This window comes from Helicoverpa zea, chromosome 2, assembly GCF_022581195.2.
Source record: "Helicoverpa zea isolate HzStark_Cry1AcR chromosome 2, ilHelZeax1.1, whole genome shotgun sequence".
NCBI classification, from domain to species: Eukaryota; Metazoa; Arthropoda; class Insecta; order Lepidoptera; family Noctuidae; genus Helicoverpa; species Helicoverpa zea.
In genome coordinates, this window is record NC_061453.1 from 7,292,694 (window position 1) to 7,309,853 (window position 17,160).

Below are 17,160 nucleotides of genomic sequence, written 5' to 3' on the forward strand. Positions count from 1 at the left end.
CGTTGGACTTTATATATTTATTATTTTCCATGTTTTTGTTGTTTTAATATGTTTTTTGATGACAACACAACATTTGATAGGTTTGGTGTATAGTTATATGTCAATGGTTTGGTGACAGATTTGGTGGATTGGCTCATGATTGGCTCTATGATTTTTTTTAAATTACAGATGCAATAAGATTCTTCTTTTTGTTGTCATACCAACTTTATACAACTGAGATTGAATCCTGTAAACTCTGTAATATTAACGCGAAAGTAACACAGGTCTGCCTGCCAGTCCATTTTTACAATAAACCGATTTGAATGCGTACACATGAGCCTACAAACTACTACAAACCTGATGCCACCGTTTATCCGGATGCGGGAAGAAGTTCCCTCAAAATGTCTGAGAAGCCACAGTGAACATTCTGGTTCTAAATATGTTCATCCCACAAGACGTAAAACCTAATTCCCTATCAACGTACAGATTGTATCACAAAGTGTCGTTAAGAAATAGAAAAAGGTGCGGTGGAGGTAAAGACTTGAGGTAATAGAACAGCACTTCATGTGGGTAAAGTAATTCAATACTGAACGTTATACGTATATAGCGCGCACAAAGTTTTCGCTACAGTGTACCTGAAGCAGAGAAAGTTAGATTGTATTTACAAAACAGTTTCTACCGAGACCCGGTTGCTTGGAGTTAAATGCTTCCTTACCTGCTAAGGTTCTGGGAACTGCAGTTCAGCAAGCCTGATTAAATGCTCATTTCATTGTGATTATTATGGCAGATGATGTACCTCATGTAACCTACCTTAAACATAAAACCTACTGGCTAGGAGCAGGTAATAAATAAGTTCACAGTCAGGTATATTATATCTACTGTATACGTATATATTTTTTTATAAATGTAAACATTTATATATTTTTTTGTTTGCTTTAAACTACTGAACGATTTGAAAAATGTTTGAAAACGATGAAAACTAGTACTGTCAGGACGCTAGACTATTCCAGAGTAAGGCGATTATCACACTGCCCCGCATGATGCAGCGTAGTGCGTGGATGCGTTTTTTTCCGTTGTATGGAAATATCTCCGTTTGTATGGAAAACACGCATAGTCCAACACACTGAAAATGCATCCACGCGCGTTCATGCGGATCACGCACATACATGCGGAGAAACACGCACCCCCGCGCGTAGGTGCGGGGCGAGACGCAAGGTATGGCACACTGAATCCCGCATTGCCGCGCGTGATTTTGAATGGGCGTGACATGTATATTTGAAAATGGAAGCCGCCGTGCGTGAATCTACTAAACGCACCTACGCGCGTGAGTGCGTGAAAAACCCGCACGATGATGCAGATCTGCACTCCCGCAGGAACGCGCGTAGGTGCGTCGACACGCAAGATGCAGCGTGATGCGGGGCAGTGTGAAGATCACCTAACATGGACTATATTTTGACCGAGCAGAGGTCGCAAGTGAAACCACAAGGAACCAGTTAGTTAACAAATAAAACAACATAGTTATGTAAACAATAAATTAGTATTAAAAATAAAATAAAACAATAATTATCTTAAGCTTCCTTATTATCACTATCATATTTGGCCTTAGCGACCTCCATTAAGGTCCTTGTCATGCTTTCTCCTGTCTCTCGGACCATAGAGAAGAACTTGCTATTGGGGTTGCTGAGCAAGATGTGGGGATGGTCGAACTCGGCCACTTCGCCCTGGTCCATGACCAGCACTCGGTCGGAGTCCATGATGGTGTTCAGTCGATGCGCGATGGTGAGCACCGTGCACGACGCAAACTGACGACGGATCGTCTTTTGGATCAAAGCGTCCGTCCTGTAAAAGAAGAATGCATAAGTAAGAAAAATACGTGTAAGTTCTCTGCAGTAATTATTATATTAGCTGACTATTATGTATTTAAATTCAGAAACAAAATGAAACAAACTCGCCAATAAGGAAGTCCTATTACCGAATAAATAATTTATTTAATGACGTATCTATATTTTGCTTTTAATTAAACTTTTAACACATTGGAAAACCTAGAACAATAAATTAACGCCATTGACCACAACTATAGAATGATTGACTTACTGAGGATCGACGTTAGCGGTAGCTTCGTCCATGATGAGTATTTTGTTAGAGCGTAGAATGGCACGAGCCAAGCAAACCAACTGACGTTGTCCCATAGAGAAGTTAGTACCACCTTCAGCGACCTTAAAGTCTAAAGCCGGTATTCCTTCTTTTAATTCCACCTAAAATCATAGATTCATTCATTAGTTAGATTAGTTCGAGTGCCGAGGGTCTGTTGAGAAGTAATTTAATTAAGCGTACCTGTTCCAACGCCCTCCAAATATCGTCGTCGCTGTAATCGTCGAACGGGTCCAAATTGTATCGCAGAGTAGCCGAGAACAGCACCGGCTCTTGTGGAATAATTGATATTTTCGATCTCAAAGTCTGCGAATGTAAAAAGTTATCGCTGAATCAATGTTCTAAATAAAAAAAAATTGACGACATAAGATTCTCTTACTTTTCCTACAAATGTATTAACCAGTATATCAACGTATTTAATTTCATGTGATTAGGTACGACACACTTTGTATAAGAGGAGTACAGAAGAGGAGTACATAAGGGGAGTACATAAGAGGAGTACATAAGAGAGCACATAAGAGGGTACGTAAGAGAGTACATAAGGGAAGTACATGAGATCTTACATAAGAGAGTACTTAAGGTGAGTACATAAGAGAGTTCATAAAAGAGAGTGCAAATAAAATTGCAATAAAAAGGATATTTTTATCCGGGTGCTGGAAACCACGAGCTCGTGCCGTTAATATATTTTCAACAAATCCACAAATTCTATTATAGTTCGGCCATTCAGAGAATGCGTTCCTGACACGTCGCGATTGAACTGACGACGTAACTACATTCATTGATTATTGATATAATAATGTTGTTTTAATGCTCCTCAATTGTTAAAACGGTAAACAACCAGCAAAAATATTTTTATCGTAACTGCAACGCCATTGCAAAGTTACGTCGTCAGTTCAATCGCGACGTGTCAGGAACGCATTCTCTGAATGGCCGAACTATAGTAATTTAACTAAACAATAAATAATACTTCACTAAGTCTTTTAGAAAGAATGTATTTTTTAACATCGATACCTTTTTGGCTAATCCTTCGGTGTCCACACCGTCAATTTTGATGCTGCCGCTTATGTCACTAAGCCGGAACAAAGCCGCGATGAGCGATGACTTGCCGGCTCCTGTTCTGCCTACAACTCCAACCTACAACATTCATTACATTAAGTAAGCAAATACATAGATAGATTATTCTTTATAAATCTTCTCATCATATCATCTTGATAATCATATGACACAAAGAACAGTATAATTGGCCGTCTTATCGCCAAACAGCGATTTCTTCTAGACAACCTTTGGATGGAATTTATCTGAATAATACATGGAACACGGGTAGTTTAGGGTAGCACGGCAAGTATATCTTTATTGCTTTTATTTTAATCAAATACATTATTAGGTCTCTTACCTTCCAGCCGCTTTGAATTTCAAAGTTTAAGTCCTTCAGCACCGGCGGGTCTTCCATGGAATAATTCAGGTACACATTTGAGAACGTCACTCTACCAGCACTGGGCCATTCCTTTGGTGGGTTAGTTGCTGAAAATCAATATATCTATGTTATAACTTATCGTCCTTGTTTTGGTTGGCCGGTAGTCAGAAGCCAGAGCCAAAATTTGACAACCAAAGGGATATCGGGTTACCCGGGTAACTAGATTTAGAAGTTCAGATAGGCAGTCGCCTATGTAAAAACTGGTTTTCATTACTGCATCCAATCACATAGACTGGAAGAAGTACCGAACATAGTTGGAAAAAGGCTAGACAGATAAGGACTTAATAATCAAAGTCAGATTACCTAAATATCTCAAAACGAATGATTGTACTTACGTCCTTGCACAAAATTGGTCTCCGTGGGTAGCTTGGTGTATTCCAGAACTCTCTCCACAGCCGTCATTTGCCCCAAAAAGTCAGCTGTGAACCTAGCTGCCATCTGCAACATCATGGTCAGCACCATGGACTGACTGACAGCCAGACCGACACTTCCCACCGGGATCAAATCACCTGGGAAGAAAAAAAAAACAAAAATAAGCAAATTCTGTTCTATCAACATGGAATGGTAATGCCAAAGATTACTACACAATATATACACACACAATATATATATAATAAAGATTACACTATGAACTGGAAATGTGTAAATATTGCCTTTTAATGTTGTAAAGAAAAAGTGCTCACCAAAGTCGCCCAAAATGAAAATTGACATGACGACACCGAGGTAGGTCAAACACAAAGTATCGAGATACAATGCAAATGCCGTAGAACCGCCGAAGAATGTGTGGAAAGCACTTGTGTGGAGATTCTGTAAACAGCAATAAGAAATATATAACCATTACTATTGGATAAATCTTTTTAGATGTAATTTTAATTAATATAAAAAAAATAATAAGCTTCATGTTTACCTGCGCTTCGTCAAACAATTTCATCTGTCTATCCTGGGAACCCGAACTTCTAATAGTGGAGAGTCCAGAAATAGTGGAGTTAATCATTCCAAATACAGGACTCTTGGCTGAAGTAGAAATAAAACAAAATTAAAATAATTTTATTTCAAAACTATTAATAATGGCGTCCACGGCCGATTTCGGCCACGGCGGCTGTTCTCATTAAAGGAGATCAGCCAGCTGCGCAGGACATATTATAGTGCACGAGCATTTGCGCAGACACAGGTGCACTCCCTATTCCTTCACTCTCATAACCCGATGGGACGGCAATCCGACACGACCGGAAAGAGATCAGGCGCAGGACCGACATTTACGTGCTCTCCGATGCACGGGTGAATCAATCACCAACTTCCAGGCTACGGGCTGCTTTGTGAAAGTTTATGAAAACCCACAAAGCGATTTCGGCCTGACCCGGGAATCGAACCCGAGACCTCGAGCACAGCAGCCGCGCTTGCGACCTCTAGACCAACGAGGCAGTCAAAACTATTAGCGATGTTCTAACCGTTAATTAATTTACACTCTAAATCTATATTTGTTCTTAAATAACGCCTATGGTTCATGTAACACTTACTTGTGCCCTCCAAACGTTTGACAGCCTGAGCTGTATTCAGGTACCATCTCAACATGAGCACGAAGATGACAATCAACACGGAGGTAGGTATAAGCGTCCAGGGCAATGCAGTGGCGTTCAGCACCAACACACTGGTCAGCGACAAATACATCTGAACTGTTTCTAAAAGACTGCGAGGAAGAAGCTCATCCATGGCACCCATGTCTTTTGAGAATCTGTTCAGCACACGACCTGCGAAATTCAAAAGAAGCTCCAATAAGCATGATGTTGTAAATTAATTTCATTGCATCATCTTCTTGCATTTAATAAATCATAATCTAAAAAAAATACGGATAGCCTAGAATGTATCATCATCTTATACTACACATATGTACAACGTTTTCTTAAATCTACTGCCACCAAAATCACAAGTCGAAAGTTGCAGAACTCATTAAAGATGTTGTTATTATCCAAGCTATCTTGGCTACCGTCGTTGCAATTGGCGTGTACTAATGTTAAGGTCTACTCACGGCAACCTGGGCACTTGGCCAGCTGCAATTATCGCTAATTACCTACACTTCTAACATTGAGAGAGTCCGTTACTTTGATTTTAAAATCATTATCTCTACTTATCTAACTGACTGTCTCGCAAAATGCTATGGCACTTTTTTATGTGATCACTTAAATAAATAATGTTATGTGTAATGATGAATGTTACTCACCAGAAGGATTGGTATCGAAAAATCTCATTACTGTCACAATTAATTTTTCGTAAATAGTGTTGTGAAGATTTTGAGAAGCTCGCATTGTCATCGCTACGAAAGCTGTGATTCTGACGAGGGTCATGACTATTAAAGCCAATATAACTCCACCGAAAACGTATAGGTACTGAGCAGTTGTAAGTAAGCCAATTTGTGCGTTCATGTCAGTATCTGAAAAGAAATAACTTTTTAGTTGAGGTTGAGATCTTAGAACTGCAAATGGTACATACGCAGGAAGTTCATATAAATAAAACAGAGATATTTCGTAGACTTACCTGGATCCACGCCTTCAGGTAAAGATTGTTCATAAGAATCCACTTGGTTAGTCCTGCAATCAAAATGTTAACTATCAGGAGACATTTAAGACATATTCAGAGAAGCCAATTTAAAATACGTTCTTTGTTTCCGTTAAATTAAATTTTTGAAAAATAATTAATTATCTTACCAGAAACTCAACCAATAGTCGGCAGTGGTGGCAGCACCTTGCGTGATCAGCAGTACAAGGAACGCCGTAAACACCAGACACCAGGACTGGACGGAGCTCAGGTACTTGAGCACCACCTCAAACTTCAAGCTACCTGTCGCTCTCTCCTCTGCCTCCTGTATTTGAGCCTTCTGTTCCATTTCGGTGTCGCTCTTAACTGAGATTTTTGATATTCCTCGCATCATTGCTGGTCGGTCCTAAGACGAAAGGAACGTAAATAGTATTTTTTTCTGGGTTGTTTGAACAAGGTCCAGTGTAATCTATGCTGCATTTTTAAGCATAATCTATTAGGAGAATTTAAAATGAACAATGTTTATTCAGTACATATTACAATACACGAGGGTAGATGTATACTCGTTCATACCTATATTTTTTATTCGGATATGTTTTAGGAACATGTGCAACGATGTAGACAAGATAATGTTGAAAGCTGTTTTCTGGCAAACGTTCAAGTCGCAACGGAAAATACCAGATATTAAGTGCATACTTACTTTCCTTTCGTTTTCAGTTGCGTCATTTTCTTGGTTGGATAGCAGCATCGAGAATTCAGTTCCTGTCTTCACCAGTTCATCATAAGTGCCCATATTCTCGACGGAACCCTGATAAAAAACCATTAGGAAACTTTTATTAATTTTGAAGCTGGACTAAGTAAGTAGTATTCAAAGAGTAAATATTGAAGTGTTGGAAATTTGCTACGTTGTAATGACTCGTCCAAAGATAATAGTTAAGATAAAATTAATCACTTCAATAAATATATTTTTAATGTAAATACTTTTGTTATCTTTCAATGGAAATATGAAATGATAGGTAGTCATACTTGCCTCATTAAGGACTACAATAAAATCAGCAGCTTTGAGGTAATGGATCTGATGGGTGACCAAGACGCAAGTTCGTCCAGTGAGGTAGCCTTTGATGCAGCCATCAAACAGTTGTCTGCCTACATTAGCGTCCACTGCAGATAGGGGATCATCCAGCAAGTAAATGTCGGCCTGAAAATACGCCCACGATTTTAGTTTCACGCTCACGATTTAAGAAAATGTGGTGTAATGACAACAATGTATAAGTTGCTCTCATCAATATGTAAAAGATTTCATTGATAAATTGTTAGAAAAGTTAAATATAAACAAATTATGTATCGCATATACTGTCGCATTATTACAGTGCCGATATAACTAAGTTGTTACCAATTGTTTACTTTCACGTTATCAGGTATTACCCCGACAATTAATCTTGTGGTTGCGATATCATATAACAGGAATAGTCGCAAGAACATAATATAGTCCTTCATCAATACCTCGAATTACGAATCACGAATAACCAACTGAAGTGTTTTATTACCATGTGTAGAAGTTCTGCGTAAACGAAAGATGCTTACCTCACGATAAATTGCTCTAGCCAAATTGATCCTGGCTCTTTGACCACCTGACAGGGACACTCCTCGTTCTCCCACTAAAGACAGGTCACCATACGGGAACTGCTTGAAGTCAGGCAGCAACGAACACACCTTGCAAACCTGCCATAACAAAATATATCTACATGCATAACAGACCATGGCAGATGGAAATTGTGTGAATTATAAAACAGTGGGAAAATTGACTATACAATTTTAACGTTTCTCGTGCAATCTCTGTTTGTGGTTGAACATCATATCTTTTTCATATTTTTAATTTTGGTGAAGAATATAACTTAAAGCTATCGCAAGAAATACAGGTGTAAGTATGAATGTTTTGGAAGACATACCTACATAAGATAATTCGCACAAGAAATATAATCTATATAAATAAAAATGGATTGTTGTTCGTTAGTCTGATTAAAACTCGAGGACGGCTGGGCCGATTGAGCTGATTTTGGTTTTAAAATGTTTGTAGAGGTCCAGGGAAGGTTTGAACGATACGAAGTTCACGGGATCAGCTAGTTAGAAAAAAATATCTTCTATATAATTATTAATTATTATTAAATTAATTATTTATAATAAATTAATTATTAAATATAATTATATAGAAGATAAATTACACAAGAGCGCTAACAGCATCCTACAAGTCTTGGCCGACAAGCATGATGCTCCGGTGCTTAGGCATTGGATGGACTTGCTTGTTAGGCAAACGTTTAGTTTTTAGGTATTACTAACCCTTAGTCGATAAGTTATAGTTGAAAAGTTACTAACAATTGGACCATTGTAGTCATGAAATAAACGCATTATTATTATAATTATGCACCTAAATAAAAATTTAATAAAGTCATTAATAACCTGCAATAATTTACCTCTTTGTATTTTGTGGGTTCGTAAGTATGGCCGAACAAAATGTTTTCTCGTACTGTGCCTGGGAACAGCCAAGACTCTTGACAAGCGTACGACATTTTCCCGCTCACGTCAAGTGTACCACTATTCAATGGTAATTCTTTTAAGAGCAGTTGCAGTAGAGATGTCTGTAAAAGTTAAAATATTAATATTACAAGTAAAAAATAAAAAAACAAATCTGTATATGAACAAATCGACACCTCCTACGTATATTATCGTAACCAACAAAATGACGATTTTGCTTTTTTTACATAAAACGACTTATTTTTATTTCCATTTATTTATTTTTAAACTTTTTAAATGTAAAATATTAATATTATTTTTAAACATATATTTTACATTAAAAAATGTACAATAAATGGAAATAAAATTTATTTTATGTAAAAAAAGCAAAATCTTCATTTTGTTGGTTACGATAATATACGTAGGAGGTGTTGAAATATTTATAATGAAATAAATTACCTTTCCGGACCCCACAGGACCAATGATAGCACACAATTTTCCTTTACGAATACGTAACGATATATTCTTAAGTGTCATTTCTGAAGAACTATTGCTGCCGGTCCACGATGCGCTTACTTTGTTAAGCCTGATAGGATAGTCCATCTGGGTAGGATCATCCTGCATCTCCTTTGCAGCCATAACTTCGCTAGGTGAGTATTTCTTAGGCACGATGCCTACTTCAAGTGGTGACTTCTTGGATTTAAACAAAGTGTTATTGTTAGATCCATTCATTTTTGGAGTCACTTGCATGTCGGACCGCTCGTCTGTTTACAAAACATAAATATCAAATCTCAGTATTATTATCACTGTACGCTTTATACCAATCTACCTAACGTATGTAAATTTTATTGAACTTAAAAGAAACAATATTTACCCAAACTAAGGAATCCCTGGATACGTTCTATGGACACCATCATCTCGGAATAACTTGCGATTGCCATAGGAATGATCAGTGTTACATTGAACTGAATAATACTGAAGTACTGTTGAATAGGGTATATCTGTGAAATAATATCAAGATTATATATCGGAACGATTGTTCAAACTTAGTTAAGTAGTAATTTGCCGAAATTGAATGGAAATCGATGATGAATCGATTGATGCGATATTTCGAAAACCATTATAATATATATGGAATGAAACGGTCGGCAAAATATCTTATATTTAATTATTATAATAAGTAAATCTTACCGTAGTGGCAGTAATCATAGTGCCTGTGAGAGCGAGTGTCAACACTGTGACAAACATGATGCTTCGCTCAGTGAACAACATGAACCCTAGGAAAGTACTCCTGATGAAGATGGACTTCCTGAGGGCACTCATTTCAAAGGCACGAGCTGCCTTCACAACTAGCTGGAAGGGTTTCTCCCAAGCGTACATTTTAATGACCTGAAATTGACCAAACAGTTAATTTTTGTCATCATTTTAAATAGGTCAATATATAAAAATTAAGAAAAGTTTTTTTTTACCTGAATACCACCAATAATTTCACTCATTAGTTTAATTCGCCTGTCCGTTCTCTTAGCCGTCTCACGTCTTACAACAGTTGTGAGTTTCGTCAAGCCAGCTAAAAGCCAAAAGTTCATCGATTAATAACATGAATACATAAGGAAACAATATTAAATTGAAAAAAGGTTTTAATATGACATACCTTGCAGTGGTAAAATCAGTATAACGACTCCAAACAGACCGACGAAGGGTGCGAAGCCAGCAGCCTCCCACAAGAAGTACAAAACAACAGCCACTTGGATAGGCACGATCCACAAGTAATGTAGGAACATGAACGCGTAGTCGAACCTCGTGATATCGTTGGACAGCAAGTTCACCAGCTTTCCTCCTGCCACCTCACCCACCGACACTTGGGTCATGCGGAGCAACTGGAACAAAGAAATTTTTATCGAGTTTCAAAAAAGAAGTAAGTAGGTATATCTAAAATAAAGATATCAAAAATAAATAAAATAGTATCAGTCTCTTTTAAAGCCAACGTCAACGTCTTCTTTTAAAGCAGATCTGGCCAATTTTTATTGAAAAAAAAATATTGTCTATAAAAATGCTGATAGGTTGATTAAACTAATTTAACGATCTTAAGGGTGTTTACATAAAGAAACAGGTTACCGGTACAGACAAACCTGTACGGGTAGGTACCGATCAGTGCAGGTATAATATTTCAATACAATCCTATTCACTCACTTATAAAGAAACAGGTAAGTTGAAACAGGTAAACAACCTGTTTCTTTATAAGTGAGTGAATAGGATTGTATTGAAATATTATACCTGCACTGATCGGTACCTACCCGTACAAGTTTATCTGTACCGGAAACCTGTTTCTTTATGTAAGCACCCTAACTTCGGTCTAATTGTCCCTGTTTAATTACATCGATGGAAGATTATTCTACTTAAAAGTATGCTCACCTTCCTATACAAAAGCGAAGAACAGGCAACCTTGACTTTTAAACTGAACCGCATCACAAACAGTGTGTTGTGGTGCTGACACATCATGGAGACGAAGTTCAGTCCCAGCATGGCGAGAGCATACAGGCCAGCGTCTTGCTGAGTCATTTCACTGTCCACCGACCAGTACGACAGTAGCTGAGAAAACAACCGCGGCTGATACGTCCTGTAAACATAAAAAGATTATAATTAATCAAGCTCTAGAGACGAAAAAAAAATCTAATTTCTACGGAAACCGTTACGGAATAGCCCTAGGTATTGATTTGATATATCATCACTCATAAGTAATAACACGATACGTCTTTACGGGATTTCACGAGTGTGTTGCATTGTGAAGCACACAAGTATACCTTGACCACCTGTATAACACATGGAATGCTAATAAAAAATTGAGTTTTGAGTACACCTTTTGAAGAAGAGAATTAAAGATCCATCAAGAAACCAAATTTAAAAGATAGATCAACTATATCTGACTTTTAGGTAAACTTAAACATTAACAGCAATTTCTTCATCAAAAGTAAAATCCAAAGTAAAAATCAAAGTAATGTCTAAAGTAAAAGTAACGGTCAAATTCATTTTTTCTATTAGTTTTGCTGTCACTTTAGCCTTGAAAAAACGAATTTGACCATTACTTTTACTTTAGACATTACTTTGACTTTTATGTTTGATGAAGAAACTGGCCGTAAATAACTAAATAAAAATACTTTACAAAGTGTGTACCTGGCTGCAGATTGAATGATGATAAAAATAGCTCCTGGCATATAGGAGACCCAGTAGGCCTTTCGTAATGCCTTCCATAGTGATGGCTCCCGATTTTCAATTGTTGCATTTTCTATCTCTGCCAACCAGTATCTAGGATAAATGAAAGTAAAATTAATATTTAATAAGTGCTTGATGATATTTTTTTAATTTATACTTACTGAAACTTAATAAAAAAAACTGCGGCAATACATAAAAAAAATAAGTATTTGTACTCGTAGGTTGTGTATTTAACATGTGCTACTTACAATAAAACTAACTACTTTTACTACCAAATAAGTTCAAACATGAGATTCTAGGTACGTAGACTAACTCTAGAAGTACCTAAGTATTAGTGTAAAACTCCTATGTACGTAAGCAGAAAACCATTTATTTCAATAAAACCAAGGCAGTTTAAAAATATTTCTTGCTTAATAGTTAGAGCTTGTGAAAATATTACATTAACTTACTTCCAATATGTAAGCTATGTTGAGTAAACAAGAACAGATTAAATTTTTGAAACGTGCTGCAAATACTTATCTTGAAAGTTATTTTTCATTAATATTGCGAGGCTAAGGTACGGGGTTGTAAACCAATTTCGAAGTCCTTGTGAGATAAGAATAACGAGATGAAAACGTAGAACTGAATATCGGTTTATGAAAAAAAAATCTTAAGGTAAAATTTTGCGCCTTGGCCGTCGTAATCATATAAACAATATTTAAATAAATAAAACAAAGTGTACAAATTACAATAGAACTGGAATCATAAAAGATCGGTAAAACAGTTATTTATGGAAGAAAGAAGCAAGCTTTACTTTGACTATAGTATGACTAGATTCAGAGGTTCAAAATACAAAGTCCATTAAAACCGACGCACGTCAGAAAATTATCACTACATTGACTCATTGAAGATTACCAACATATTTTCGTAATAATTTTCATTGATAATAACAATGGACTAAATAGTTTCAGTGTTCAAAAATTTTAAAAAATTATATTGCTGAATTGTTGAACATTTCATAAAAAAAATACAACGTATACTTGTTTCTCTGTTCATTATTTATGTTTATTTTCCTAAATTATTATATGTCAAATTATAATTTCCAGTTCATACATTCGAATGTATTTTTGGGGCTAAATCCCCATTCTTATTACACTTTCATCTCAACAAAATAATTTACATTATAATATACGAGGGGAGGTCAATAAGTTCGCGGAATGAGAACGAAGGAGGTTGAAATTAAACACCAAATTATTTTTCCTTTTCAATATATTCTCCTTTAACCCTAATACATTTTTCGAATCTCTCAAATAGCTTGTTTATACCATCGAAAAAAAATGATTTGTCTTTGGCGTCAAAATAGGCCGAAATTGCCGACTTGACTTCTTCATCGTCGTCAAATTTCTTTCCACGAAGCTTTTTCTTCATTTTTGGAAATAAATAATAGTCACTGGGGGCAAGTCTAGACTGTATGGTGGGTGGTTTAATTGTTCAAGGCCGCATCGGTGAATGGCAGCCGTCGCAACATGGCACGTGTGGACGGGTGCATTGTCGTGCAAAAGGAGCACACCTTTTGACAGTTTTCCTCTTCTTTTTTCCTTAATGGCTTCTTTCAATCATTCCAGTAAAGAAGCGTAGTACTGTCCCGTTATAGTCCCAATACAAGTTTTTCTACTTTTTTGAGGATTTCCGGTGTGGTGGCCCCAATTGGCCGTCCGGAGGGGGGGTCGTCTTCAATGGACTCCCTTCCTTGTTTGAAAAGACCATGCCACTTGTAAACCATGGTTTTACCAGGGGCAGAGTCCGCGTAAACCGCTAACAGCTCTTGAAAAATCGTCTGAGCGGATTTTCCTTGCTTGGTAAGGAACTTAATAACGGCACACGGTGTTCAATTTTCTCCATACTGGCTGACTTCTTCCCGATTTAGTTGTTTGCAGGTCGATAACTCAAAAGTTAAGGACCCGATTAGGTTCAAACTTGGTATATATACTCTTAATGAGGTGCTTAACTAGTGCCTACCTGGACGGGCAAATTTATCCCCGCCAACCCCTCCATTCCGCGAACTTATTGACCTCCCCTCGTACCTATTTATTGGCAAATATGCATAGAGATATATAAAAGTAGGCAGAGACAAACATTACGAACTGCACGCTGCTCAATACAAATATTTGTGCAGATGAAGGGACGACGTAGTACCGACTGGCAGTCGCACAAACACGACATGTGCACAGCACGGTATCGATCCGACAGGGAAAGTTCCCCTATTGTTTGTGAACTTATCGTGAAACACAAACATTTGTGATAATTCGTTTCGAAACTTTCATTGACTTTTGTAGTAATAGTAGTAACTGTCGATGCTGTTTAAAAAAATCAAGCAAGTAGTGTTCAATATCTAAATTGTACTTAATAATCGAGAATCGAATCGAGAATTTAATCTCTTAGGCATCGTTCACACCAAACGTATTGTCCGCCGCTGACTGTGAGCGCGCGTTACGCAGTTTATTGCTTTTCCATATATATTGAAATTGTCGTTCACACCGAACCGACTATACGCTGTTACGTCGTCTGTTATAGCTGACTCTCAGTAGCCGATTATTTTACTACGCGACTATGCACGGCGGACGCGGGTTGGCTACGCGGACGCAGTTGCCGAATAGCGCCGCTCCGCCGCGTACGCACCGCCGCTCCGCCGCGTCCGCACCGCCGCGCAGTGATGCCAGATTGGGGGGATTCCTCCCAAATTTGGGGGTATTTTCTGCCCACGGGGGATTTTTTGGGGGGAACAATCCTTTGGGGGGATCAGCGGGAAACTACACAAGAAACTGTAAGAATTTTCACTGTACATGAAATATTTTTATTGAGCCTAAGTTACTATGGACGTCTGACATTGTTCTTTTCGCAATTGTTTAAACGTGATTGATTTGATTATAATAAATAAGTGTTGATTACAGTACAAGTTGTTTTCCTCTTACCTTAAAGTAATTGTCAATCTTTCTTCTGGCTGAATAGCACGTCGATAATTAGTGTCCCTTTTATATAAACTTATACGTATTAAAGATAGTAACTCATCGAATGTTTTTACTGTCATACGAAAATATTTCTTGAACTTATTTGGATAAAGTCTATATTCGAAATATAAAGTATGAAATTGACCAAGAAAACATCTCTTCAAATTTAAGGGATGTACCCACAATCTCTTCTTTTTATTATTTTCGTCTTCCTCTAGAGCTTCGCAAATGGCAACTATCTGAATGCGCATCATTTAATTGAAATATCAGTAAACGTCCGATTTTTTTAAAAAATACACTAGTTTTATCGTATGGGAACCACGAGTGATCTCAGAGATCGTTTATAAAATACTACGAGCAACTTCAAATACTGAGCTCTTTTATGTGTAGAATAGTCGGCCGCTCAGCGTACGCATCTAGTGTGAACCTACACGAGCGTATTCTTTTGTTCACACATGTAGCGCATCGTACGCTATAGCCTATTGTCGGCTTGGTGAGTACGCGTACTGCAGATTGAGTCGACGTTCACACTGAGGCCGACTGTGAGTATACTCACAGTCAGCGGCGGACAATACGTTTGGTGTGAACAATCCCTTATACTTCGGCCGTTCAGAGAATGCGTTCCTGACACCTATCAGTTAGTCACGACTAGTGATGGGCACAACATAACACTGAGTTCGTTACCGTTCCTTCAAAATGAACCGCCGCATTATTTTAAGATTATTTTCGTTTTAAATTGGCGGAATCATTTGTTTTATATTTTAGTTATTTAAGTGGAAACCAAAAAAAGGTAATATTCATATAATAAAATTGTTTTATTTATTCTTTGTTACAAGTACATTGAATTGAATGTGCGAACAGAATATTAATCAGACTCCGATTTGCTTGAGGAGGTGGTGTCTTCATCATCATCTTCGCCTACATGTATAATTATATTATTATCAATAACAGAATCAATCCTGATATCTCGGTCTAACAAAAGCCGGGTAATCAAATAAAAACAGATCGAAAACACTTGAAAAACGTGGTCTATGCGCACGAAACGACAACGGACGACTGTTTTAGCGCCAAAATGGCGGCCCATAACGCCATTTGGGGTTACCATTTTTAATCTAAGTATAAAAATGCGGTTTGGTCATAGTTTTATTTTTATATTTCATAAAAGTAAAAAGAAAATCAAAAGGTATTATTTTATATTATAACTGTATAAGAACAGATTACGATACTTGCCTGTTATTTTTAGCACAGCACTACAAAATATAAACCGCTGACATAACCTTGTAATAGCGCAGTATAGATTTAGAAAAATATTGTTTACCAAGTTATTTGACACTCAGTTTGGCACAAAATTATAACATTCATTGATTATTGATATAATAATGTTGTTTTAATGCTCCTCAATTGTTAAAACGGTAAACAACCAGCAAAAATATTTTTATCGTAACTGCAACGCCATTGCAAAGTTACGTCGTCAGTTCAATCGCGACGTGTCAGGAACGCATTCTCTGAATGGCCGAACTATAGTTGGACTGGCATTTGAGGGCGCATAGTATTCTTCTTTACAAAGGACGATGCCGGATTTTGTATGGATCCCGTCCCCAACCCCAAAGTCTTAAAACTAGTGTCACGCAGACTAAGCTGTTTTTTTAAGAAAAGCTACCTAAGGGGCAATTTAAGTTTCATTAAGGTTTGACCAATGGTGTTGAAGGGTATATGTACGTCTCTATGCGAAAAATTTGAAATATACTATCGACACAAATATTCATTTAAATACAATAATTAAATTACAATTTAACATAATGTATAACTATGTAACTTTTGGCAAAACTATGACTGAAACAATATAATTAATTTCCTTACCTTTCAAGATACTCTCCTTGTCTTTCTGAATTATATAAATTACTGGGCGGTATAAGATCTGATTCTTCTACATTTCTTTTGTTACCAGTTATAAGCACAGGACACATCCACCAGAGAAATATACGGGATAAAATGTTCGGTTTTTTGTAAGTCTTGCGGGCCGGACCTTCCGCATTTTGTACATTATTCTTATTTTCTACGCCCATATTGAATTAAATAAAATTAAATTTCACACACACTTATCACTATTTCTACACATTTGTTTGACTTTTACTACTGTATTCTCAACATGACGTTGGCCTAATGTGAACAATTACTGAAGACTAAATATTAAATACAGCCGTCTTTCGCCTAGGTGTCTAATCGTGAGCTATATAAGTGATAGCAATCATAAAGATACATGTCATGTTGGTTAACGACGTCAGTTATCACTCTTAATACCTAAATTCTGAATGA

The 17,160-nt window shown here is 37.1% G+C and overlaps 1 protein-coding gene across 2 annotated transcripts; it reads right to left on the reverse strand.

Annotated features, from left to right (window-relative positions):
- Window positions 1-1,497: 1,497 nt before the first annotated feature.
- Window positions 1,498-17,071, reverse strand: LOC124642587 (ATP-binding cassette sub-family C member 4-like). 2 transcript variants are annotated; one of them, XM_047181046.1, is made up of 24 exons: window positions 16,705-17,071; window positions 11,819-11,950; window positions 11,060-11,264; window positions 10,299-10,524; window positions 10,117-10,214; window positions 9,839-10,036; window positions 9,522-9,648; window positions 9,107-9,411; window positions 8,608-8,772; window positions 7,721-7,858; window positions 7,167-7,334; window positions 6,837-6,944; window positions 6,307-6,542; window positions 6,137-6,189; window positions 5,823-6,032; window positions 5,122-5,352; window positions 4,512-4,618; window positions 4,288-4,411; window positions 3,940-4,113; window positions 3,524-3,651; window positions 3,142-3,264; window positions 2,314-2,436; window positions 2,074-2,234; window positions 1,498-1,818 (listed from the first exon to the last, which is right to left on the reverse strand). In XM_047181046.1, the coding sequence occupies exons 1-24, from the start codon at window positions 16,908-16,910 to the stop codon at window positions 1,548-1,550; spliced, it is 4,017 nt and encodes a 1,338-aa protein (XP_047037002.1). In that variant the 5' UTR covers window positions 16,911-17,071; the 3' UTR covers window positions 1,498-1,547. The 2 variants fall into 2 exon arrangements, with proteins under 2 accessions (XP_047037002.1, XP_047037009.1); XM_047181053.1 differs by lacking the exons at window positions 1,498-1,818; window positions 2,074-2,234; window positions 2,314-2,436 and adding an exon at window positions 2,693-2,840 and having other exon boundaries at window positions 3,070-3,264.
- Between the last annotated feature and the right edge of the window lie 89 nt (window positions 17,072-17,160).

Bases quoted from the DNA above. Each gene is read 5' to 3' on its own strand.
- LOC124642587 (XM_047181046.1), bottom strand. From the start codon at position 16,910: ATGGGCGTAGAAAATAAGAATAATGTACAAAATGCGGAAGGTCCGGCC. The intron at 10,037-10,116 runs GTAAAAAAAAAC...GGTCAATTTCAG, and splicing joins AAATTATTGGTGGTATTCAG to GTCATTAAAATGTACGCTTG. The intron at 9,649-9,838 runs GTAAGATTTACT...ATTATTTCACAG, and splicing joins CTATGATTACTGCCACTACG to ATATACCCTATTCAACAGTA.